This window comes from Centroberyx affinis, unplaced genomic scaffold (genome assembly GCF_046629955.1).
Source record: "Centroberyx affinis isolate AG114_WGS23_722 - 3 ecotype Tasmania unplaced genomic scaffold, CSIRO-AGI_Caff_v1 ptg006952l_1, whole genome shotgun sequence".
NCBI classification, from domain to species: domain Eukaryota; kingdom Metazoa; phylum Chordata; class Actinopteri; order Beryciformes; family Berycidae; genus Centroberyx; species Centroberyx affinis.
The window spans coordinates 49,274-75,777 of NW_027283519.1; the positions used below are offsets into that span (position 1 = coordinate 49,274).

A 26,504-nucleotide genomic window follows, 5' to 3' on the forward strand; every position below is an offset into this window, starting at 1 on the left:
ATTTTTGGGTGAACTATTCCTATAAAGCAAAAAACAACGTACGGCTTCATGAACTCAGAACTTGATTTTTGTTCTTACTCCAGATCTAATAACGGATTCTAGTCTCTAGTATCTCCTAATGTGGTTTTAATTCCTTGATTTCCTCATTTTTTTAGCTTTGTTGTCTTTAGTGTGAAGCCTACAACACGCCACTTTAGCCTCAGGAACTATGGTTCAGATCAATGGTTCACAATACTAACAACTTATTCCATCCTAGTCAGTCCTACTATCTGATGGTATGTTTTCCCATTGCACTCCCAGACTCTCCCCATCCCTCTCTATCGCTGCAAACTGCTGTATGCCTCACTACGCATGTTAATCTAATGCTGAATGTATATGTAGAGTGATATGTAGAGTGTTTAAAATGTACACACTCATGTTACCGCAACATCCAAGGTGCTTTGGATGAATAATATCCAGCCAAATGCCATATATACTGTGTGTGTGGGTGGTGTGATGTATCATATCTGCTGAACTCTCACTGTGGTCGGCCCGGTGAGGCTGTGTGTGCTTAACCTTTCCAACACTATAAATCTCTGTCCGGCCCGGTGTTGTATTTATCTGCTATCTGACGTCCGTGTGCGAAGTCGAACCCGCGATTTATGGCGATGCTAAAAGAGCCGTCTGAATCCTAAAAGAGGGACTGTGTAATTTTCCTGTAGGTTCAGATGGTTCAAGGTCTTCATTTATCTGGCAGAAACCTGCTGAGCTTGAACAGACAGACTCTCCTCCGCCTGTTTTCTCCTCTCTCCCGGTTATTTGAGCCTTGTTACTGGATGTTTGTGGTTACCGGCGGTTACGAAGGACAACAAAGAGAAAACAACATTTCTGTGTGGCGACAGGGGGTTGAAATTATGTTGGAAGAGAGGGAGAGACCACCCACTGTCACTGTCACTCTTCCAACATGTCCGCCTGTCCCACAAAACCACTGTTATCCACTTTCCGAACACCGGTAGGCCTCGACTGCTCTTTCCATTGCTTTTCTCATCATTTTCATAAAGTTTTCTGTATTTTGGCTTTGTTTATTATGATTATGTATTGTGTTGCATGCAAGTTGTCTCATTAAAGTCTTGATTAAAGCCTTGTTTTGCCACTTCATTTCAATTATCTTAGCAGGGACACCGCAGCTAGCTGCTTCTGCCCTCTGCTTCTGGCACCAAAAAAGGCGGAAACAGCCTAAAATGTATTTGCATTTACTGTATTTTTTAATTAGAGGCTGCAGGTGCTCAATTCAAAAACCAAAAGAAGTCAGAGCGAGGTGCAAAACGCTCCGAGTCAGTTTGTTTGTTGGGCATGCAGATGAATTGTGTACCACCAGAACCTGTTCAGCGTTTCTCAAATTTTTGCAAATGTATGTTTAGTTCAGCTCAGTTTAGTTTAGTAAAGTTAATTTGCCCAGTGATAAAACAGAAATTATAGCAAAAAAACAGCAAGGATAAACAAGTGAAACATGACAATGAATGTGTGTCTCTGCATGAATATGAAGCAGGGCATTACTGAAGAAGAGCGTGGTGCTCAGTCAATCTTCCCTGGATAAATAAACGGGGAAGAAAAAAATCATGATGAGTACACCGACTATCTGGAGGAGACTGATACGGCGGAGTTCAAAATTAATAACGGCGTCGTGTCAGCCGCGCTGAAGAGCCATCGTCCTTTCATTATCTTGTAGTTGTCAGTCTTGTTCTCTCTTTGATTAAGTTTATCTTCCTCTTAACTATCTTCAAGAGGACTTATTCTTCTCTCCCTCTATCAATATGTACAATCTGTCTGTCTGGCTGGCTTTACCTCTCTCTCTCTCTTTCTCTGTCTCTCTCTCTCTCTGTCTCTCTCTCCTTCTCGTCTTCTTCTCTAACTACAGGAAATAATACACACTATCAGGGCAAACACTCGTAAATTCCCAACCGAGTCACATATTTCTCAGCTGTCAACAAACCAAATCTACAACATTTATTTTGTGTTTTGGTTAGCCAGTCACGCTGCTGCTGCTGCTGCTGCCCATTGTCAGTTTTTTTTTTACAGTACATGTTTGGCGGCCTCTGCTATCAACAGACTGTAAATTGGAAAGAATGTTAAAGTTTATTATGCCGGACAGGTATGAGGAGAGACTGATACCGCTGTTAGTGAGTTAATTACACCGCACAGGGCCTGAGTGTGTCTGTCAGAGTGTGTGTGGGTGAAAGACAGAGTCTATTTTGCTGGGCTGCCAGCCAGTCTGCCGAACCGCACTCCATTAAGATAAAAAAACAAAATGGAATCCAACAATAACAACCACCTTCCATTCTCCCCAAACTAAACACCTCCAGCTTTCAACAAGGAAATTATTTGTGCCTAGTACATAGTACAGGTCTCACTTTATTGATTTTCTAAGATCAAGAGCTTCAGGAGCTTTGTAAAGGCAGCCAGTCAGACTGATCCATGCGGTGTGGTTTTATTGTACCTTTTTCTTTCCAGGAGGGAGGTTTTTTTTTTTTATTATTTTATTGGCGGTGTAAAAACAACAATGTCAAGAACATATACACTACATTTAATCATACCCTTTTACACCCCCCCACCCACCCACTTCCCGATCCCCAAACCTACATGATAATGGAAATAATAAATTAAAATAATAAAATCAAGTTGTAGTCGTATCAAAGGGAAGTCAGTTACATATAAGTACTAGAAAAAATAAATTAATAAAAAAAGTCCATGAGTAGTGGTAGTAGTAGTAGTAATTGTGGGATTAATAACTAAACTGGGAAAATACAAATAGTGGTAACAGCCTGTTATGCAAAAACAGTAACTATGAAAGTGTGTAGTTATCATAAGGTATGATGCTAGTGAGCTATACAATAATATAGTAATAGAGGCGGTATCAATGAGATGAGACAAATAGTTGGAGGAGGAAATAAAAAATAAATATTAGTAAAGTAAATATATAAATACATTAAAATCGGAAACACTTTACAATAAGGGTCACTAAGGGTTAGTAAATGCTTAATAAGGGTTAGTTAATGCTTAACAAGCAATAACAGTTAACTAATGTGTAATTTACTAATGGTGTTCATGTTAACTAAGTTATTAATTTATAAATTATTTAATAGATTATAAGGATGACTATTAAATAATGTATAAATTAATACCTTAGTTAACATGAACACCATTAGTAAATGAGTACCAGACACATTAGTTAACTTAGTGATCCTTATTGTAAAGTGTTACCATAATATAGTAGTAGAGGCGGTATCAATGAGATAAGACAAATAGTTGGAGGATGAAATAAAAAATAAATATTAGTAAAGTAAATAAATTCCTACATTAAAATCTATACATGTTAGAACAGAGAGAGACAGGCGAGAGAGAAGAAGAAAAAAGACCTCAAGATACCAGACATCTGACAAGTTTGGTATCTTTGGAAACCTTGGGATCCTGACTAGAATTGAATGACTGAATTACAGATAAATATGTATAAAATGATGCAAAATACATCTAGAGTTTTTCCATTTGATGTAATGGTGCAGGTTTGAATATTTCACTCAGTCTCAGCAGCTACATCTTCAGTGAAGTGTTGGAACGAGCAGATACACAATATCGATGTGACCTTGTCGTACAGTATGGAAAAAAACTTTGAAGCTATTATTGAAGAGGATCAACACGTCGGAAGTGATTTCTCCATCTTCCTTTCCCTCCTTCCACCATCTGCTGCCAGAAACTCTGAAAGCTTTAGCTCCGTTTGCTCTGGAAGAACAGAACCTCTTCCTCCGCTCAGCAGAGAGGCAGACTGGATTCACACCCTGAATACAGTGGAGCCCTTTGGCATAAATGAAGAACTGAGTTTGTCATGTCTCCTCTAATTTGGCACACTTGACGGATGTTTGTACTTGTACTTTTTGTACTTTTATCTTTGTAACTTTAAGAGAGGTTTGTGTTCTTTTGTTTCTGACATGTTGTTAGGGGTGTGGCACTTGGACACTGACTATAGCAACTCCCACCCTTGGATTCATTATCCAATAGATTTGAAACCCTGTTCAACCAGTTATCCAATGACAATTGTACACCTGGTCTAGGTTGACTATACAGTACTGTGCAAAAGTCTTAGGCACCCTAGATTTTTTATATACATTTCTTAGAAGTCTTAGATGTTTATTTGTTTTCTGCATTAGTGTGTCAGTAGACTGCTGTTTATTGTAAATTTTTGATATTCAGAAACTTTTAATTTCATTCGTTTTGAAAGCATCTTCGCTTTATGGATTTCTTTGACATATGCCTAAGACTTTTGCACAGTACTGTATATGTTGTTTGCCTCATGTCTTTGTCCACTTTGACTCTGATGAAGACACAGCAGTGTCGAAACGTTAGTCTGTTTGCACAATTAAAGGCTGTGAATCTATCAGTGTGCTCCAGTCCCTTTTGTCTTCTGGAAGTTTGCTGTCCTTGAGCTGAGAAGCACCTGATTCAGCCGCATTTTGCTAGAAGATGCGCGGAGAACCCTGTTTCAACTAGAACCTCTTCCTGTTTTGCGCCGTAAAGCGATCCGGCAGATTTCCCTCCAGATCTACCAGGTGGAGAAACAATGGAGAAGGCGGAATAGAAGCCGGTAGCGCTGCGGTCTCATTTGTTTGCGGTAATTAAACTAATCTCCCAAAATTAATGTGGTGATGATTTATTGAGGTTAAAATGATACACGCTGCACCTTTAACACAAACCAAGATACTTCTCCTTCACGGCTTCACAGCTCTCACGTGGCTGCCGGTCTTCCTCCTGCCGGGTTTCTGTCAATACGGGTCGGTCGGCTTCTGTGTTTTGTGTTTTGCTCAAAGTGCTGTGAGCTCGTTCTGCACAGGCTCATGTGAATTCTAGGAAAGACGAAACTGGGTGACTGCAATTTGTCACTGTCAACTTAAATGACTCTGTTCCTCACATGCCTCAGGGTGCACACACACACACACACACACACACACACACACACCAGAGTATCTGCAGGTTTCAGAAAGCCAAATTGAATACGTTTTAAGACCCTTTAATGCTACTGGGAATTTAATTTAATTAAACTTGAGACCAATTTAAAACCAAAATAAAGAAACAAAGCTGGCAAAATATCCGATTTCTGATTAAACACAGCTAATAAAAGTTGTAAAACTATAAATGGGCAGCAGTAAGACACACACACACACAGACACACACACACACACAGCGTTTGTTTTGCCATTCTTGGTGTACCAGATGGGTGGCGCTTTCCACAGAGAAATCTACTATATTGACTGTTAACACTTCACTTTGATTGCTTCACCGACACCAAGTTCACCAACTCATTGCTTGCCAAACTCCTCCCATCTGGCACCTGCAGTGAGTAAGATCTAACAAACCACGTAAACTATTTGCAAATACTATCTGATCCGGAGCTAGATGTGCTTTACTTCTTGTAAAACTGCATGTTGTGAGAGATTTACTGATGACTCTGAAGATTCGCAATTTACATAATATTCAATCATTCGTTGGAGATCAAAAAACAAAACTCATAAATTATCCACCATGTTCGTAACAAACTAGTGACTCATTCTTCTATCATGTAGCGGAGTCAGCCTAAAGCGAAACGGGAAATATCAGCCGTTTCATCTTCACAAAAAAAAGAAATAAGAGCTTCTGGATATTTTTTGAACTCATGCAGTGATCCTCAAATTTTCTCTCTTTTGTTAAAGCAAAACTCTGATACTTTTTCACTGTTAGATCTCATCAATCTGTGATGTTCAGTGCCTTCCAGGAGGTATTTTGTGATGAAGTGCCGCAATTTACTTTCTGGTGAACCCACTTTTCCCTCAACCTGCCTCGTCCTCCACTTCTACTTCAGTTAGTGATTTCCTACGTTTCCCAGAATGCCTTTTGACAACTTCCAGAGAAGGGAAGTGAACTTGTTGCATTCAGCTGTGGGTTTTATGTGTAGGTGGAGAGAGTGAATGTGATAGCAAGAGTCCCTTACTCATTGCATTGTGGTTGGATTATGATGGATTTCTCCCTGTATGATTGTTGAACGTCTCTCGGTGCAAAATGGCGGCTCTAGAAAGAAGAAGCCCTCGCTCTTTGATTCTGAGGGACTGACACCAAAACCTGACGTTTACCGCTGAGGTTTTACATCCTGAAACATTTTCTCATATCAAACTCCACTGGAGCTGCTGGAAACATCAATCCTCTATGATTGGCCAGTTATCCACCAAGAAGAAAAACACAGCAAACTACTGAATGGAGCCAGGAATGTAAGATCACAAGTAGTTGTTTTTAACAGTGTTAAAGTGTTTTGATGATGGATATTTTCTTTATAGTGACTGAGATCAAAGCATACAGAGAGACAGAGAGGTGAAGCAGATTGAGAGACATATTGAGATTTGGTCTGCAAATATAAAACAGCCAAGAGACAAGACTGTTCGCTCCTACACACACACACACACACACACACACATACACACACACACGTGTGTGGTCTATATACATAAAGTTTCAGAAAGCATAATAGTAAAAAGCAAAGTAGTAAAAACTAACAGTATAGTGAGACTGATTACTTCTGGGACAAGGATTGCAGCTGAGCCATAAAATGTATTTCTCTGGCAATTATGTGTGCGTATGTATGTATGTGTGTGTGTGTGTGTGTGTGTGTGTGTGTGTGTGTGTGCTGGTTATATTGGGATCTATATGAATTCTCATTAACATCTGTGACACAGCCTCACACAGATGCTGACTCAGCAGAATGCCCCTCGGCAGTTCAGGCTGTTTGACGTCTCATAAAGTCGCTATACACCCAGCTAGTGTGTGTGTGTGCGCACGTGTGTACGCGTGCGTGTGTGTGCGTGTGTGTGTGTGTGTGTGTGTGTGTGCGTGCATGAACAATGAAAAATACTGAGGCAGTGGAGTAAAACAGGTTATTTGTGCAGGCTGCAACTCATGAAATTTGTATTTCAGGTCGAAAGATGAATATGAGCCAAAAGTAAAGAATGTCAAAAAGAAAGGAAGAAACAAACAAAGAAAAAAACAGAATGAAAAGAAGTGTATACTGTGCGCAAGTATGATCAAGGGACTCTATCGATCAGTACGAGTGATAGCGAGAGAGAGAGAGAGAGAGAGAGAGAGAGAGAGAGAGAGAGAGAAAGGAGTGATCGGGAGGAGAAGTGCTGGGCAAGTTCACGCAGGCAATCTGAAAAACTATCTTTCTCCAGTCTGTCCTCAAACTATTATTGCTTCACTACACATTTAGGGGATCAGAGCAGCTTTCAAAAAGAAAATCAATCATAAATGTCTCTGCTTTTAATACCCCCCCCCAACAGACACAGACACACACACGACTGAGCCAGGCGTGATTACTTCTTGTTTGGGTTAGTGTCAATAGAGAGCCAAAGCGTTTCATTTCCGTCTGTGCGCTGATTGCAGCACACTCATCAGAACCCCGCCTGAGGTATTTACCCTTTAAGAAACTTGTTAACTTAGCTCTCCCTGCGTCAAACGGCCCTTTTAACTACCGATGGATGGTTTTGTACTCTTAGTTGAACTTGTCTCATGAATATATATTAATTTGCTGCCAAAACAAGTATTGAGAACCTCGACAACTTTGTCAGGACCGATCTATTCCTACTGTCGCCCGCTCGTTCCTCCCGTTTAGTTTTTTTTTCCTCCGCTGCAGAATTCAAAAGGGTGAAAAGTTTTTGATTACCACGTCTCGGCGTTTCAAACTTTCTTCCTGAATAAAGAAACCTAATGAAGTGGATTGTAGACAGTGATCAATGACTGCAGCTCATCTGACCAGCTGCCCTTTAAAGATTTGTTGCCAGCGTGGTGTGAGGCAGCGCTGCACAGTCCAAAGGGCAGACTGCACTTCAGTTCCCAACTCTGGCAGTTTTTTTAAAAAGCAGCGGGGGGGGGGGGGGGGGGGGGAAGCATCATTTACATTCACACATCTGACTTGAGGTCACAGCAGCACTTCTCCAACTTCTTGTCACCGTGAGCAAAAATACAACACCTGTCATCTTTCAGTGTGGCTTTGTCATCCCTAATTACCTAAGGAGGTTATGTTTCTGGTGCCGTTTGTTTGTTTGTTTGTTTGTTTGTCTGTTAGCAGGATTACGGAAAAGCTACTGGCCTGATTTTCATGAAACTTCGTGGTAGGGCAGTGTAGCATGGGCCAAGGAAGAACCCATCGAATTTTGGAGCGGATCCGGATCCGACTCACGAACAAGCGATAATAGCACAAACCTTGAACCTTTTTCAACTTAAATGCTATACAATTTAAGGGCCTTTGAACAGTTATCATAATACTTTTGCTTAGTTATTATCGATTTCTCAATCCATTCGGCAGACAGGTTGTCTAATAATTCTCCTGCTGTCTTTAACTTATTTCAAATACTGTCCCCTCCTTTAATTTATGTTTTTCATTTTCTATTTTCTTTTCTAGTACCACCCTTATCTTTTGCCTCTGTTTCTTCATATAGGACGCATATTATATTATTATATTATATTGTTAAAATCATTTCCTGGTTTTACCTGAGCTGCCTCCTTATTTTACTTGATTTTTATTTGTTTTTAATTTCAGGATTATTATTTTAATTTTTAAATTTTGTGTTTTTACTCCCTTTGTGTTTATAATGTGTCTATTTTTATGGCTTTTAGTTCATTCCAATCTCTCTGTGCTTCTAATGTGTTCTGTTTTTATTGTAAACCACTTTGTAACCGTGTTTTGAAAGGTGCTATATACATAAAGTTTATTATTATATTATTATTATTATTATTATTATTATTATTATTATTATTATATTAATAACAAAAGGAGCGTGGAATACGTGCTCTTTTTGTTTCGTAAGATTTGCACACACTAACATAACAATGTAGAATTTCCACCATTGACACTTAACTTAAAAATTAAACTCCTTCCAACAGGGAAACTGATTTCAGGATCTGCCACGCTTCCTACTTCACTCCTAAATGACAGCAGATTTTAGATTTGAGATATGAGATATTAGATTTTAGCTTAGATAATTGCAACATTTAACATTTTTTTGTCTACTTAGTATTGATGTTTTATTGTAACAGCAAAATAATTCAGTGTTTTTAATGACAACTGTCTTCATGAACCTGTACTAATGCTGAAAGGTCAATAAACAATAATACTGTAGCTTCTAATGTTAAAGCCTGCAGGGTTGGATGCTCTCTGGATAAAAAAGGAACCTCTAGTATTCATGTGGAAAAGAGACATCCAAGGCACACTATTTATTCTATTTTTGCTAATCTCATTATAATTTAAAACTGTGCCCAAAGCGTTTCGCACCATGGCCTTCACCAGGGGCCTTGAAGGTGCTACGTGTCGCATTTTAATATCAAGAAATCATTACCATATTAATTTAGAGGCATTACTTTAATTACCGGCAACCAAGGAGATCACCGCTGAGAAGTCTGTCAGCAAGCAACGGGGCTTATGGGAAATGTGGTCTTCATTTGGAGAAACACTAACAATGCCACTAGTGTGAGAAAGAGTCTACTAATCGTCTCCCCTGCTGTGTTGTTTGTTTACAGTAATTATACCAAGCTATCACAATTCATTTGACAGATTGATGTTTGAAAATGTGACATGGAGCCACTTTATTGACAGACAGGGAAAGAGAGAGAGACAAATAGTAAACAAAGTCTGTTCTCACCTGTCTGAGGGTCCAGCAGGAAGCGCCGGTCCTCGTTCCCGGAGACGACGGCGTAGACGACGGGGTCCGGCCCGCCGCCGTCCCTGGTGAGGGCCGAGACGCTCAGGACCTCCGACCCCACCGCCAGGGACTCCGGGAGCTGGGCGGTGTACTCCGAGCTCAGGAAGACCGGCTGGTAGTCGTCCAGGGAGACCACGTCCACCGTCACCGTGGCGACGGAGTAGAGGTGGCGAGGCAGGCCGCGGTCGGTGGCCTTGACCTTGAGCTCGAAGGTGGGCGGCGTGTCGGGGGACAGCGGGCGCTCCAGACGCAGGATCCCGGAGAACTCGTCCAGGGAGAAGTAGCCGCCGTCGCCGGCCAGCAGGGAGTACTTCACCTCCGAGTTTATACCTGCAGAGACGAGAGGAGAGGAGGAGTCTGGGTCACACCAAGGTTATTATCGTTAACAAAAACTAACGAAATAACCAAAACTAGGTGTGAAAAAACATTTCCGTTAACTGAAATAAAAATAAAAACGAGGCTTTACAAAAAAACGATAACTGACAAACTGTATTGTGTATTTAAAAAACTAACTAAAATAAACTAAAATTATAGAGAAAATGTCTTTAGTTTTCGTCTTTGTCAATTTATTTCATACATAAGCCTTTGAATGTCGCCCCTGACAAATACCCCATATTACAAAAAAAGACTAAAACTAACACTGAAACTAATAAAAACTAAACTAAAACTAAGCATTTTCAAAAATAAAAACTAAACTAAACTAGCAAACCGCTTTAAAAACTAATTAAAACGAAACTGAAATTGAAAACAAAAAATGCAAAACTATAATAACCTTGGTTCACACACGTTTACTGTTCAGGGTCAGGCGGCGGCCACACGTCTACATTCATGTCTATTCATTTTCACTGAGAGCTGTTTGTTCTGTCCATCCATTTTGACGGACAGAAAGTTCAAACCAGCTGAACTTTTTCTTGACGGACAGATTCGTCACCATCTGTTCAGCCAATCAGAGGCTTCCCTACGTTTGTTTTAGGAAAAAAGCGGCGAATACAGAGACAACGGTCCGTCCAAAACAAAGATAAAACGGAGAAAGCTTCTGCCTATATGCCTTAGGAACGCCCCAACCATTGCAGTCTTTAAATCCAGACTGAAAACCTTACTGTTCTCAAGCACTTTCAACTAAATGTTTTTAAAACCTAAGACCTTATTATCATGTTATTATTATTATTATTTTAAATCTTTTTTTATTTTTGCCTTATTAAATTGTGTTATTTTAGCTTTGTATTGTGTTGTTTTAACTTCTCTGTAAAGCACCTTGAATCTACCCCTGTGTATGAAACGTGGTGGTAACACTTTATAATAACCATCATTAATAAATGGTAAATTGATAGTTAATTAAACTTTAATTAATAGTTATTTTACTGTTAACAAACAATGAAATGATCATTAATAATGTTTACTAATTATTAGTAATGCTATAATTTATGTTATTTTATCATTAGTTTGTAAAATAATTTGTTTATAAATTATATATTGTATCATAGCTGATAAGAGACGGTAAAAAGGGTAAAAAGCTATGATACAATATATAATTTATAAACAAATTATTTTATATTACACAAACGAATGATAAAATAACATAAATTATAGCATTACTAATAATTAGTAAACATTATTAATGATCATTTCATTGTTTGTTAACAGTAAAATAACTATTAACTAAAGTTTAATTAACTATCAATTTACCATTTATTAATGATGGTTATTATAAAGTGTTACCATTAATTTATATATTATTTTATAGTCATCTTTATAAACTATTAAATAATGTATAAATTAATACCTTAGCTAACATGAACACCATTAGTAAATTACACATTAGTTAACTGTTAATTAAGCATTAACTAACCCTTAACTTAGTGACCCTTATTGTAAAGTGTTACCCAATAATTTTGAATTGAAACTTCTGATAGCTGATATTTTGTGCTGATATTCAATATCATTATCCTTTCACCATTTTAATGCCAAATAAATAATAAAAAAAAAACTACAAGTATTCATCGTTTCTCCCAGTTTATCGTTGGCAGGATGGACTGACCAACATGCTGCAGACACCTCGTTTAATGTTCTGTGTTTTTGTGTCTGCAAAGCTTATTTCACAAGTACAATAAAGTTTTGGATCGAGTCGGTCCAACCTGAGGTTCTGGCACTCGTGGCAGAGCAGGCCCAGCAGGTCCCAGGTCAGCCTCTCTGCGGCGTCCATGTGGCGCTGAGCGGAGCGCTGCCTCACCTGGCTGAGCAGAACCTCCTCCAGAGCCTCCAGGGCCTTCTCCTGCACCGAGCTCTCCGAGTCCACCACCGCCGGGACCACGCCCTGCAGCCAGGCCCGCTGCACCGGCCCGCTGTCCGGCTTGGCCTGGGGAGGGGGGGAGCGGGGGGTGTACAAAGTTGAGTGGTCATCTCTGTCTGAGAGACGTGATAAGCATATGTATCTATTTATCTACAAGGCCCTTATTGGGAAGCTGCCATCTTATATCACATCTATGCTAGACTGGTCCTTTGGACCACATCAGACCTGGTCTAATGACTGGCTTTCACTGCAAGTCCCTAGAGTTTGTACTGAGCTTGGGAGATCTGCTTTTTGTTTTTATGATCCGACCGCCTGGAGCACCCTAAAAATGTATACTTTAATAACCCTTGGTCAATTTAAATCTACGATCACTAACCACTTAACTTCTGTTTGCACCTGTTTTAATTGATTTGTTTTATATCTTGTATCCTGTATCTTTTATTATCTGTCATTGTATGTTATGTCCTGTTTGTTTTTTTATCTGGACCCTGAGTCTGAAATAAAGTTTGAATTGAATTGAACATACATACTTGTTTTAATTGATTGTTTTTTGTATCTTGTATCTTTTATTAACTGTACTTATACTTGTTTGAATTGATTGTTTTCTTTTATTGTATTTTTATTATTATTTTATATCTTTTATACTCGACATCATTGTAAATGAGGGCCAGCCCTCAATAATCATCAAACTGAGTGTAAACTGTGGCACATCAGCAGAGGAGGGTGTGACTCAGCGCTAGCAGAGGACAAAGCCAACATTAAAAAAAACAAAAACAATGTCTGTTTAAATTATGACCATTGACATTACTGCCAGTACTACTAATAATGCATTTTACTTACAAAAACACTTTACAAGAAATGCAAATCTCTGTGTGTTACAGCTAAAAGGGTTATTTCTGAGACACAGCGATGCCATTGGCTGCTAGAATGTAAACAACAATTTAAAAAATGTCGTTACAAAGTGACAATAATATAATTTGGATGGAGAGCTTGTGAAACTGTGATGGTCAAGAGTCTCATTAGTGATTACTACAGCAGAATAACATGGAGCTGATATCACCATTCATGTTCCTGACAGCAGAATAACATGGAGCTGATATCACCATTCATGTTCCTGACAGCAGAATAACATGGAGCTGATATCACCATTCATGTTCCTGACACAGCAGACGGATTGTCACATTTTGATATATTGTCCCGTCTCTATTATTTACTGCAGCTTTAAAACAAAATGGCCCCACAGCAGCAGTAAAGCTGAACACAGCAGCCAGCAGACTCACAGTCAGCAGCTCTCTCAGACACTGCAGAGCTTTCTTCTTCACGGACAGCGCCGGGTCTCTGCAGCGCTCCGACAGCAGGGACAGGTTCTCCGAGCTCATGGGGATCACATCGTGCTTCAGGAGTCCCACCAGGGCCTGGAGGAGAGGGAGGGAGGCACAGAGGTCAAAGGTCATGGGTCATACATCTCTTCATTTACTCCAAAAAGACAGGACAGCAATCCAGCCAGGGAGGGAAACAACCAAATATGAAATATGAAATATGATTCATTGGCTGAGGCTGAGTCAGTTAGTCTACAGGTAAACAACTATCATTTGGACTTAGTGCTTTCATATTATTCAATATTATGGTTTATGGTCTTTCAGAGGAATCATATGGTGATGATATGGTGATTTTGGGAAATCATGACATACGATTATGCAGAACAAGAACATTTTATTTAAAAACTGACTAAATAATGAGGAATGGTATTTGAAAATTTCAGTTTTGTTTGACATCACACCTAACATTACCATTCAGTTTAAAAGAATGAACATTAATTTGATTTATTTAACACGTGATTTTTCATATCGTGATATAGACAAAATATCCTTATGATTATCCTGATATTGACTCCAACCACATGACCCAGCCCTAGTTAGACTCCTTTTCTATTCTTAACATCTAGTTGGCTGGTAGAAGAGAGAAAGCGGCTGATGAGTTCCTCTAGTCCTGCAGCTAACCATCCATCATTCTGAGGCCTTCTTTTCTATTGGCTGGTAAAACAGTCAGAGGGGACGATCCATTTTCTGCACCGTCTCCAATATTTTATAAGATGCACCCATAGGGGGCGCTACAGCAATGTTTTAGATTTTAAATGGTCATAACTCGGTGGTTGTAAATCACAGAAACACAATTCCTTTATTGCTGGATTCCTTGAGTCAAGCCGCATCTCTCCATGGAGGCTCCGCCCATTTCCGCCCTCAAAGTTTTCCGCCATTTTGAACTTTGTCCAAAACTGTCTTTTCGCTACTCCTCCTACAAATTTGATCAGATCTTCACCAACGTTGGCTCACAGCATGTCTGGACTGTCCCGCACAAAAATCATCGAGCAGTTTTTCAATATTCCATACCGCTTTGCTACAATTGGCTGTCAAACTTTGTAGGCGGGGCCTAATGTACACAGATTGCCATAACTCAAGAACACTTCGGTCTGCCTCGACCAAATGTGGTACAGCTGTGTACGGTTCAACTCTAAGGTAGCATGAGAAATTTGGTGTCATTTCGCCTATAGGTGGCGCTATAGCAACGTCATGACTTTAAATGGCCATACACACCCATTGCATTTATATCTCAGTCATTGAGTAGAGTACAAACTTCATTCAAATGTCTAAATGCTCTGTGTGCCACAGGGATCACACTTTCACATTGGTCCACATTGACGCATTAACCTCAGAGCTCCAGAGGTCATCGAAGGCTTGGACCCCGCACACTGCTGCTTGAGTCTGAGCTTCAGCAAATCACAACTGAGCTGCTGTCGTGTGTCTTTTGGTTTATTCGACACTTTCTGGAGGATTCAGCATCAATTCTGAGTTAAAAAGCCGAGCAGACAGTGTTGTTTTTTGATCTCCTTATATCCGTGTGTTACATCTTTAGTTACCTGCAGTGCAGACTTCCTCACATTGGTCATGGGGTCGGCCACCCGCCGCATGAGAAGAGCCAGGTTCTCCTTTGCTCCTTTGGTACAGTATTGAAAATATGAAATCATGAGTTAAAATCAGTGTAAAGTTTGGGGACACCTAGCTTTTGAAAATGTTTAATAAATCAGCATGTTTTCTTTGTCGGTTTGCAATAACTTAACCCCATTAAAGACTAACTAGGTTTAGTCTGAGAGAAAAAAAAAAAAAAAATCATACATGTAAATATTTGTGGCGATAACACCAAAACAATTAAATTATACGTTCATCAGAAAAAACTCATCAAAACATACAAACATATAAACTCTATTTCTCTTAAAGTTACAAGGCACTGCAAAATAAAAAGGACTGAACCAAACATATTAACAATATCAGCTGTAATAAAAAGGAGGTCATGGTTATTTTAGTTAAGATGTAATGAGGCAGAAGTCTCCTCACCCTCACAGCCTGAGCTGCTGCTGCTGCTGCTGATCTCCACGGTCCTGAACGGAAGAGTCCGGAAGGTTTTCTGAGTCTGACCGAGTGTTCCTGAGACACACACACACACACACACACACACACACACACACACACACACACACGCACACACACACACTTCAGCTCAACACCGAGGACCAGAGGGGAAACACGTCTCACTTCATAAACAAAAGGATAGGCTTTGCTTTTTTCTCCCAGCCTCCTAGCCTTGTCTCCTAGCCTCCTAGCCTTGTCTCCTAGCCTCAATGGCAGTAAGCCTAAAGTTTATTAACCAGAATTAATTCAGACCCTATTTTGAGAAGTTCTTATGTAGGAAAATTAAAGAAATTCGTAAGAAATGAGACTGTTACTGTTAAGACCTTCCTAAAATTTCCTCTTATGTCATTTCTTAAGATCTATCTTAAGAACACATTGGTGAATCCGGCCCCTGGTTCTTTTCTGTTCTTTAAAGCATTTTGGTCTTTTCAAATTTGCCCCCATCAGTCCTGAGGCCAGTGGAGTGAAGTTTAGTTTCTGACTCTCTACTGAAGAAACAGAGACTCTACCTTCTGTGATTTCTCCCTCCAAGACGGTGTGTGTTCCAGCTAGACAGAGAGAGAGAAGACAGGTAAGTTTAGTGGAAACACATCTGCAAAAAATACAAATACACATATAAATCTGCTCCTGTGGTGGAGAAACTGGTCTCTCTCCTCTTCTTCGATGGATTTCTCCCTGTATGATTGTTGATGAACGTCTCTTGGTGCAAAATGGCGGCTCTAGAAAGAAGCCCTCGCTCTTTGATTCTTAAAAATATACAGATAGATAAATAACAATTACAAACGCAATTACAGCAGCATTGTCTATATATCAAGATCGAAATATCTAAATAAGAGCCATTCCTAAACTGCAACACCTACTGGAAATGCTCCTGGTGTTAGTCCCAAAATTACCCAGAATCCCCCGTGTGTGTGTGTGTGTGTGTGTGTCCTCACTGGCGGAGAAGAGGTTGTGGACGGCCCGGGTGGCGTTGAGGGAGGGCAGCTCCAGACACTGGGCCAGGCAGGCGAGGGCGTGGCCCCGCACCGTGGGCGAGGCGTCCGCCCGCCGGCCGAACAGCAGACCCTGGATCAGGAAGCTGTGGGGCAGGAAGGGGAGGAGCTCCGGGGACAGGCGCTCCTCCGCACTGCGCTCCGGCTGCTCCAGGAGAACCATCACCACGTCCACAGAGAACAGCCGGTACACCATCTGCCATATAGGGATGGGAGGATATAAGATTTTATCTTTTATCGCGATAAAAACACTCACAAAGATAATTTCATCTTGGTGAATTTCCATTATCGGGATAATCGTGAATATCCTCACGAGTGAAAAGCAGTCTAGCTCACTAACGTAACTGTGCATTTACAACATATGACTAATTGAACCATGTGAATGCTTGGATATCAGGTTGATAGGTAGATTCTTTTTATTAATGGATTTTTTTCTCTCATTGTGATTATCTGCTGGGTGTTGGCAAGAGTCTGAATCTGTCCTTGTTTGTTTTTCACTAAAAAGGATGTTCACAAAAAAAAGATATGTGTCCTATGATGCAATAAAAATATTTGTTTCTTAACAAAATGTAAGGTAAAGTGATTCCAGTATGTTTTAGTGCCATTTTAAGAGTTTTAAGCATATTTTGATGATTATCGGGATAATATCGTGAATCGCAATTATTGTGGCCAGGATAATCGTGACATTAAATTTTTATATCGTCCCATGCCTACTGCCAAACACACCGGGACAGACTGTCACACCTGGGCTCCATCCATACGGGACGTTAAAGACCGATATCGATACCAACATACCTGGACTGATCTGCCAATATTCAACAACTTTAAATTTGACTTCAGATTTTCATACTAACCAAGAGGCGCTTGAGCTGCCTAATGTCCCACTGCATCTTCAAGCATTAAGGAGTTACAGTAGATTTAAGATTAGTAGATTTAGACTGCAAGCCATAGATCTTTCCTCATTAATATGTAAGGTCCTAAAAAATAACAGCAAAACTCTATGTAAAGACAGACATGTTTTCAAACCGATGGGCTCCTGTAATTGCTTATTTTAAATTACCAATGTGATAAGGAGCTGTACTGACTTAAATGTGAATTTGGCCAAGATTAACATCTGTTTCTTTTAAGGTACTTTTCTTTCATTTATTTATATATTTATTTTTATTTGAAGACTGCTCTCTATGTGGATGCACATGATGCCATGATTTATAATTTTTATGTATGTTTGCAGAACTGTGAACTTTCCCCTTTAAATTTTTTTGTTTTTGTTTTAATTTCCTTACAAAGCAACTGTGTACAATTCAAATGTGCATAAGTCGAAATAATCACTTTGTTAAAAAAAATATATATATATGTAAGGTGCTTCAAAATCTAATCCGATCATCTACTCTACAGGGGGAACCTGTGGTGTCAGGATGTTTCTATCATGTGTTGTTCTTTAGTCATTGTGTTCACAAAGATGTTTCTATACACAGAAAGACAGACAGGCAGACAGACAGGCAGCATGAAGACATAATGTCCCGCATACCATGTCCCGCGGTGGAGGGACATAAAAATGTGGTGAAAAATTCAATGTTTACCCCAGAACTGGATTTTTGTTGGGGTAAAAAAAGCCTCTGAAACGTTAAGAACAGCCGAGACAATCTGGGCAGGAGAAGAGAACGAGTAAAGCCTTCCTGTCCCTTAGTGAACAAAGTTTAGGAAAAAAAACATGGAGACATAAGAGCATTTCTCCGTGTTGCCATGACACCCAGTGAGGCGCTGCTGTACCTTGGAGTGTCTGGAGTAGTTGAACAGCCACTTGATGAAGGAGGTGTAGTCGCCACTCTCCATCTGAGACGTCAGCATGCCCACAGCCTGCGCCCCGTGGCTCCGATACTCGCTCTTCTCCACCATCTGAACCCAGCAGAGAGCAGATCAGGACAACACCCACACATCAGTCCAGGGTTCTAGGATCCGATATTCACCATTTTTCCAATTATCGGAATTGTTATTTTGTCTGATATGATTGCCGATAAAATAAATAGGAGCTCCCTGCACTTTATTTTTCAAAATCTGATGTTGAAATGTTCTGTTTTCTAGTATTTACAGGAAAAAACCTAACAAACATTGTTTGTAAACAGTAAAGTGTGCCTGTTTTGGGGAGCTATTTAGTTAATAATTTTTGATCTATTTAAATTTTCAGTTCAGTTTCAACTCCCTGCACTTTATTACCTCCACCAAGGAGGTTATGTTTTCGGTGCTGTTTGTTTGTTTGTCTGTTTGTCTGTTTGTCTGTCAGCAGGATTACGGAAAAACTACTGGCCCGATTTTCATGAAACTTGGTGGAAGGGTGCAGCATGGGCCAAGGAAGAACCCATTAGCAACCACAAGCAATAATAACACGAACCTTGGCGGACGTCTGCGCTCTCCGAGTGACCTTCTAGTTTTTCAATTTTTTTCTAGTATTTAATTAAACATATGTTTAAAGGCATTTAAAGGACGTTTTGTGTTGGAGTTTGTGTTACTGTAAATTTTAACACTGATATCGGTCTCCTTGATTACTAATAATCGGTATCGGTCCTGAAAAAAACATATCGGTCGACCCCTACATCAGTCGATTACAACACTAACGCAGTAAAGAACTAGAAGGGCACTCGGAGAGCACAGACCTCCACCAAGGTTCGTGCTATTATTGCTTGTTCGTGAGTCGGATCCGGATCCGCTCCCAAATTTAATGGGTTCTTCTTGGCCCATGCTGCACCCTTCCACCAAGTTTCATGAAAATCGGGCCAGTAGTTTTTCCGTAATCCTGCTAACAAACAAACAAACAAACAAACAAACAGACAAACAAACAGACAAACGGCACCGAAAACATAACCTCTTTGGTGGAGGTAAATATCACATTGCATCTCATCACAAACAGTTAACCCTGACGCTCTGCACTTTCAGCTCACAGTCGCTGCCTAATTCTCATAGCAGAGAGCAGAGAGGCGTCACCGTCTGAGTGTGTGTGTGTGTGTGTGTGTGTGTGTGTGTGTTTACACTGCTGAGTATTTCCTAGAGGATTCACCTGGAAGCAGATGTGCTGCAGGAGGATCTGCAGGAAGGGCAGCGCCAGCTCCTCCAGCTCCTCCACAATGTGACTGCAACCACAAACACAAACACACACACACACACATCATCTACACACTCATGGAAACATAATGAACATGTCTGATAAGCAGTGGAATCCAGAATCCACTTTTACCAGCAGCTACGAGTTATTTTCCCGTCCTGCCAAATGCAAGTCGTTTATCTCAGTTTCCAACTCAAGTTTGAGATTATAAAGCGATGACAGTGCCAGTGGTTTACCAAACAAAATGGACGGCCTGGTCGCGGGCGGCGAGGACGGCCTGGCTGGGAACCAGGAGCGCCGGCTTCCCTCTGTCGCCTTTACTCATCATCAGGATCACATACAGCAGGCGGTGGAAAACCCTCCGCAGGCTCTGAGGGGGGAACACAGGTCAGATCCACATAGGTCAGATCCACATGGGGGAGGAACACAGGTCAGATCCACATGGGGAGGAACACAGGTCAGATCCACATGGGGAGGAACACAGGTCAGATCCACATAGGTCAGATCCACATGGGGAGGAACACAGGTCAGATCCACATGGGGAGGAACACAGGTCAGATCCACATGGGGAGGAAAACAACTGACACTTGCGTTGTGACACTAAAAAAAACATGTCAGCTGTCATGTTCCATCTAATCAGAAAGATATCACAATTTAATGCAATTTTGATGGCCATTTTATTAATAAAATTGTGTTTGATTTATATGTATCTAAAATGGAAACAGTTGAACGCAGCACTGCATACAAATTTATATATACTTACTGTTACTTTGTTTTGGTTGTTTATTTATAATGGATTTAGAAGCCATTTTATTTCATTTTATTTTTTATGTTTTTTTACATGACCTATTTGTAACAGTAGGAGGCTGATGTGAGCGTATTTTCCCAGTCTGTGGCTTGTATTTACGGTAAATATGACAAGAACATGACTAAAATTAAGTCAAAAGTGTCTGGCTGCAGACCTCCGCTGTCAGGCCCAGGAGTCAGGCCAGCTCCACGCTCAGGACTCTTCTTCTCTCATTCTAATGACGCAGCCCAACGTTCTTCTTCATCGTAGTTTTTAAAAAAAAATTGCTCTTTACCTCCGCTGTCAGGACAGTGCCACTGCTATCTTTTTCTGTCGGCTAATTTTCATGGCTCAATCCGACGTTGTTGTAGGTCGGTTAATCAATGTTTTTGTTTGAAATTATGTGTCTAATGGGCTGTTTTTGCATTTTTTTTTTTTTGTACATGTGAACAATTAAGCGTATGCATGAATGAATGAAAACAAGCAGTAAAAAAAATAAAAATAATGAAAACATCAGCTAGAAACGGAGGGGAAGGATGAGATATCTCCTGCAACTTCTATTGTTCTGATATTTCATCTCTCCCGGTTAGCACTATCCCCAGATCATAAGACAGTCATGAAACAGCCTGCGTTGTCCCTTAAACATTTTGCTAAATCATTAATTAGGGAGATTTCACCACTCACAACCGTGTTTTTTGTGGCAGCCTTGCGGGGCTTTTATTTTGAAAAGAAAATGCGCTTCGGCGACAGGCCTGGAAATGTGACTGTGAATGTTGAGAGGGAACTGGGAGTTCAAAATAACTGACGAAGAAGAAGAGGCCTGAGCGTGGAGCGGGCCTGACAGCGGAGCTCTGCAGCCAGACCCCCTTCAATTAATTACCTCCATCTCTGGCTGAAGGGGCTAATTAGTGAAATAAGCTCCTGTAGTGTTTTGAAACCTGCACATTAAACCTTTATCTTCTATGGCTGGTCATCAGTGTGTGGAGGGAGCGTGGGTCTCACCTCCTTCTCGTCTCCGTGGCTCGGGGAGCAGAGCAGCCTCAGGCCGTAGAACGCCAGCTCAGGAATACTCTTCAGCTCGGTGATTTCTCTGCACAGAGACAAACACACAGCAGATCCATCAGCCTGCCGACGCCTCGTTCAACAGACAGAGAGAGGAAACACGCTGTGAAAACTCACTGTGCTGCAGCAAAGGAAAGCTGTCCAGTGACCGGCTCAAAGTAAATCAGCTTACTGAAGATCTGTGGAGAACAAAAACAGTTTAAAACCATTTTAAAGTTAACTGTCCAGTCCAGCAGACCTCAGCTGGGTGTTCAGACATGAAGAAGCCGTTTCTTCTTCTTCTTCTCAGACAGCATGAACTAAGGCTGGACAATAATTCAATATTATCATTTATCATCTTTCAGTGGGTTTATATTGTGATGATATGGTGATTTTGGGATATCGAGACGCACAGTTCTGCTGTCTGAACTGATGAGAACAAGCTCATTTTATTTAGAAACTCAGACAAAATGAAGTATGGTAGGAATATTATGTGAAAATTTCAGTTTAGTTTGACATCACACCAAACATTCCCATTCGGTTCAATATGATGAAAATTTATTTGATTATTTAACATGATTTCGCTTATATCGTCATATAGATCGATAAAAATCCTTATGATTATCGTGATATTGATTTCAGCCATATCGTGCAGCCCTAGCATGAACTTCTTTAGACATTAGCACCCATCTTCATTTGAAAGCTTGTCCACTAAACCGGTCTGGACGGACTGAACCGGGTGTAACGGAGTCTTTGGTCACCTGGGCACAGTTGCTGGCGCTCTGTGGTTTGTCTTTGAGGGGAAACTTCTGCAGGAGTCTGAGGAGGCTCTGGACCAGGAGAACCACCGCCTCTCTGACCTTCATCAGGTCCTGAGCGGACAGATGAACCTCCTCTTCCTCCTCCTCCTCCTCCTCATCCACTTCCATCTGAGGGCAACGAAGACAGTCAGCCTCATTTCCAGACAGCTTGAACTGTATCTATGGCATCCAATGTGAACAAAAACTACTACTACTAATAATAATTATATATAATAATGATAATAATCTTTTTGTGTAGCTCTCAAACTCTTTTACAAACTGCTTTACAGACAATAAAATAAATAATAGGCAACAAGATAGACTAAAAGTCGTTGGTATAAATTGAAAACAGGGTCACAGAAGACTAAAACTGGTAAATACATTATGAATAAAAAAAGTTAAAAAAAAAAAATATAAAAACAATTTCTTTGATAGAAAAGAGAGAATTTATTGAGTCCTACTTTGGAAAACAAAACTTAACTTTTCCTTTCTTTTGTTCAGTGCTGAGAATACTGTCAATTCAAACTTTTCCATTCAAACCATTAACCAATCAGAGAACAGTTCAAGCATAATAATTAATAATATTAGGCCACTGTGCGTGATAATTTTCCCATCAGCCTTAAACGCACCATCTGCAAATTTAATACCTACAGCAAATTTACGGTAAATTTAAGACAATTTATGACCTTAATTTCCCTGATTTTATTTTAAGACCTTTTAAGACTTTTTAAGGAGCCACGGGAACCCTGTCAAAACAATCATGAGGATGTTGTTTTAATGGTTTAGATGCTTCACCTCTTCGTTTCCTCTCCTGTGTGGTTTGGAGCGTTTCCCCTCAGCCTGGGAACTCTTCAGTCCGTCCTTCTTCCGCTTCTTGCCGGAGTCCTGAGGCCAGCAGTGAGACGCCAGGTCTGAACACGTGTCAAACAAAACCTGGTGGAACACCTGGTTGGCAATGCTGCCTGGAGGGGGGGAGGGAGAGAGAGAGAGAGAGAGAGAGAGAGAGAGAGAGAGAGAGAGAGAGAGAGAGAGAGAGAGAGAGAGAGAGAGAGAGAGAGAGAGAGAGAGAGAGAGAGAGAGAGAGACAGACAGACAGAGAGACAGAGAGAGAGAGAGAGAGAGAGAGAGAGAGGGAGAGGGAGAGAGAGAGAGGGAGAGAGAGACAGAGAAAGAAAGAGAGAGAGACACAGACAGAAAGAGAGAGAGACACAGACAGAGAGAGAGAGAGAGGGGGAGAGAGAGACACACAGACAGACAGAGAGAGAGAGAGAGACAGAGAGAGAGAGAGAGACACACAGACAGACAGAGAGAGAGAGAGACAGAGAGACAGACAGAGAGAGAGAGACAGAGAAAGAAAGAGAGAGAGACACAGACAGAAAGAGAGAGAGACACAGACAGAGAGAGAGAGAGAGGGGGAGAGAGAGACACACAGACAGACAGAGAGAGAGAGAGAGACAGAGAGAGAGAGAGAGACACACAGACAGACAGAGAGAGAGAGAGACAGACAGACAGACAGAAAGAGAGAGAGAGAGACACACAGAGAGAGAGAGAGGGAGAGACACACACACACAGACAGACAGAGAGAGAGAGAGAGAGAGACAGAGAGAGAGAGACACACAGACAGACAGAGAGGGAGAGAGAGAGAGAGACACACAGAGAGAGAGAGACAGAGAGAGAGACAGAGAAAGAAAGAGAGAGAGACACACAGACAGACAGATAGAAAGAGAGAGAGAGAGACAGACACAGACAGACAGACAGACAGACAGACAGGTCAGATCACACAACCCCTCTCACTGTGCTGTACGTTACTGTCAATCTCATAAGGAAAGAGTGATCGGATGATGTATCAAAATTCAATATATCACAATACAAAAATGTGTCAGTCCGTCTGTTGTGTCAGGAACATGAATGGTGATATCAGCTCCATGTTATTCTGCTGTCAGGAACATGAATGGTGATATCAGCTCCATGTTATTCTGCTGTCAGGAACATGAATGGTGATATCAGCTCCATGTTATTCTGCTGTCAGGAACATGAATGGTGATATCAGCTCCATGTTATTCTGCTGTATTAATCACTAATGAGACTCTTGACCATCACAGTTTCACAAGCTCTCCATCCAAATTATATTATTGTCACTTTGTAATGACATTTTTTAAATTGTTGTTTACATTCTAGCAGCCAATGGCATCGCTGGAAAGATTTTGAGTCTCAGAAATAAACAGAATTCTGCACAGTCAGACTTTGTTGTCACTGAACTTCTATTGATCACATCGTATCCTGGCTGTATTGATCCTGAACCTCAGATCACATGCTGAATCATATCATGAGAGAAGCAGATCATCCGTCCTTAACAGCCTCAGTAGGCCCAGTCTGGTTCCTGATGGTAAAGCAGAGAGTTTCCTCACCAGGGATCCCCAGCAGCAGCAGGTAGAGCGAGGCGGCCTGCAGCCCGCTGACCCTCTGCTGCCCGCCGGACGCTTTGGCTTTTCCTCTCAGGACGAAGAAGGACAGAGCGGCCACCAGAGCCCGGGACGTCCCGCCGCTCTCCCCCAGCAGCGCCCAGACGCTCTGCGGGGAAACAGGGAGACGCTCAGCCGCTTCCAGACCAGAGGAACAGAAACACGCCGGACTGATGTGATGATGACCGGGATGAAATAATCCTGACTGTCACACAGCGTCTACAGCTGCTGCCTCAGTCTATACAGTAACTGAGTGGTGAATAGAGATGGGACTAGAGCTGCAACGATTCATCCATTAATCATTTAGTTGTCAACTATTAAATTAATCGCCAACTATTTTGATAATCGATTAATCGGTTTGAGTAATTTTTTTAAGAAAAATAAGTCCAAATTCTCTGATTCCAGCTTCTTAAATGTGAATATTTTCTGGTTTCTTTCCTCCTCTATGACAGTAAACTGAATGTCTTTGGGTTGTGGACAAAACAAGACATTTGAGGACGTCATCTTGGGCTTTGGGAAACACTGATCCACATTTTTCACCATTTTCTGACATTTTATAGACCAAACAACTAATCGATCAATCGAGAAAATCATCGACAGATTAATCGACAATGAAAATAATCGTTAGTTGCAGCCATACTCTAATGTGGACTAAATTAAGGGTCCTTGATATGAAAAAGTTTGAGAATCACTGGACTAGTCTGCTACAGCATGATGAGGACATAAGTCATAATTTAGATGCCAAAGGTTTCATGTGGACTGGTGGATCTGTGGACAGAGCCTCAGCTCTCACCTCCCGGCCTGCAGGCGGCTCCTCAGCAGCGTAGGGCAGTAAGCTCTGGTACAGCCTCCTGAAGGCCTTCTCTCCGCTGCCGCTCAGCTCTTCTTCTATGGTGGCGTCCAGCGGCGCGATCTCCGTGAACTCAAAGTCCCACGCCGCGTCCACCCAGGCTGCAGTGACAGGACACACACAAGGCTTAAAACCACACACTCGCCCACAGCCTCCATACAAAGACACATCTTTATTTAAACCAACGTTTTGACACAAGTGTCTTCCTCGGGGCGATGCTGATGTTTGACTCTGCCTGCTAAATTAATCTGCCATAAGGTTTGACTGATATATGGGGCTGATATTGGCCTTGTAATGAATTATCAGATATCACCCGGATGTCATCCACCACCAGAACAACAGAGGCTCCTACAGTCTGGAAAACCTGCACTGAAATTTTTATTTTCTTTGCACATTTAATTCATTTATTGAAATGTTTGCAATATTTTTGTCAAATTAATTCAGTTTAAAAGGCAGTAATCTATCCCAGAGTTTAAAAACCTGCGAACAGGGTTTTGCCCACGAAATGAGTCTGGTGTCAGTGGAGAGTTTTAGTCTCCCATGATGGTCTAAATGTTTCAGAGGGTTTTGAATATCAGCACAAAACATCAGCCTACCCTAGTCTACTCTAGCAGCCATACTCTAACATCTAATCGGCGGCAAAGTAGACCTGGAGTCAGGTAATATTACTGTCGATGGTCACACTTTTCAAAAAGCCATCATGCAACAGATAGCTTTTGTATAGCAAATTTCATAAGATTGAATGCACTTCAGAATGAAGAGACATTAAAAAAACCCCTGTGATATAGTTTCCATAGATAGATAGATAGATAGATATAATTGTATTTGTGTCACTCCTCAACATACAGGTCAAACAGAGCAACAAACACAGCACCCCAATGAAAAAGGAGGTTGAGGACCACTCATTTAGAGTTATGAGACACAGGCTGAAAATAATACACATAAAAAAAATACTAGAGTATATATATA

The 26,504-nt window shown here is 40.9% G+C and overlaps 2 protein-coding genes across 2 annotated transcripts in view; both read right to left on the reverse strand.

Moving 5' to 3' along the window:
* Window positions 1-10,155, reverse strand: part of LOC139639206 (protocadherin Fat 1-like) — a gene marked incomplete at its 3' end in the record, with an annotated part of 45,933 nt that extends 35,778 nt beyond the window's left edge. The window contains exon 1 of the mRNA XM_071513290.1: window positions 9,690-10,155. The remainder of the gene's footprint in view (window positions 1-9,689) is intronic.
* Window positions 1,555-26,478, reverse strand: LOC139639205 (condensin-2 complex subunit D3-L-like). Its single transcript, XM_071513289.1, has 18 exons — window positions 26,442-26,478; window positions 25,479-25,651; window positions 24,632-24,794; window positions 23,019-23,185; window positions 22,185-22,352; window positions 21,562-21,623; window positions 21,385-21,472; window positions 19,832-19,965; window positions 19,551-19,623; window positions 18,269-18,394; window positions 16,442-16,694; window positions 16,016-16,054; window positions 15,432-15,521; window positions 14,957-15,033; window positions 13,320-13,454; window positions 11,856-12,105; window positions 9,690-10,079; window positions 1,555-1,568 (listed from the first exon to the last, which is right to left on the reverse strand). Exons 1-18 carry the CDS (start codon window positions 26,476-26,478, stop codon window positions 1,555-1,557), a joined length of 2,439 nt encoding a protein of 812 aa, XP_071369390.1.
* Window positions 26,479-26,504: the final 26 nt, after the last annotated feature.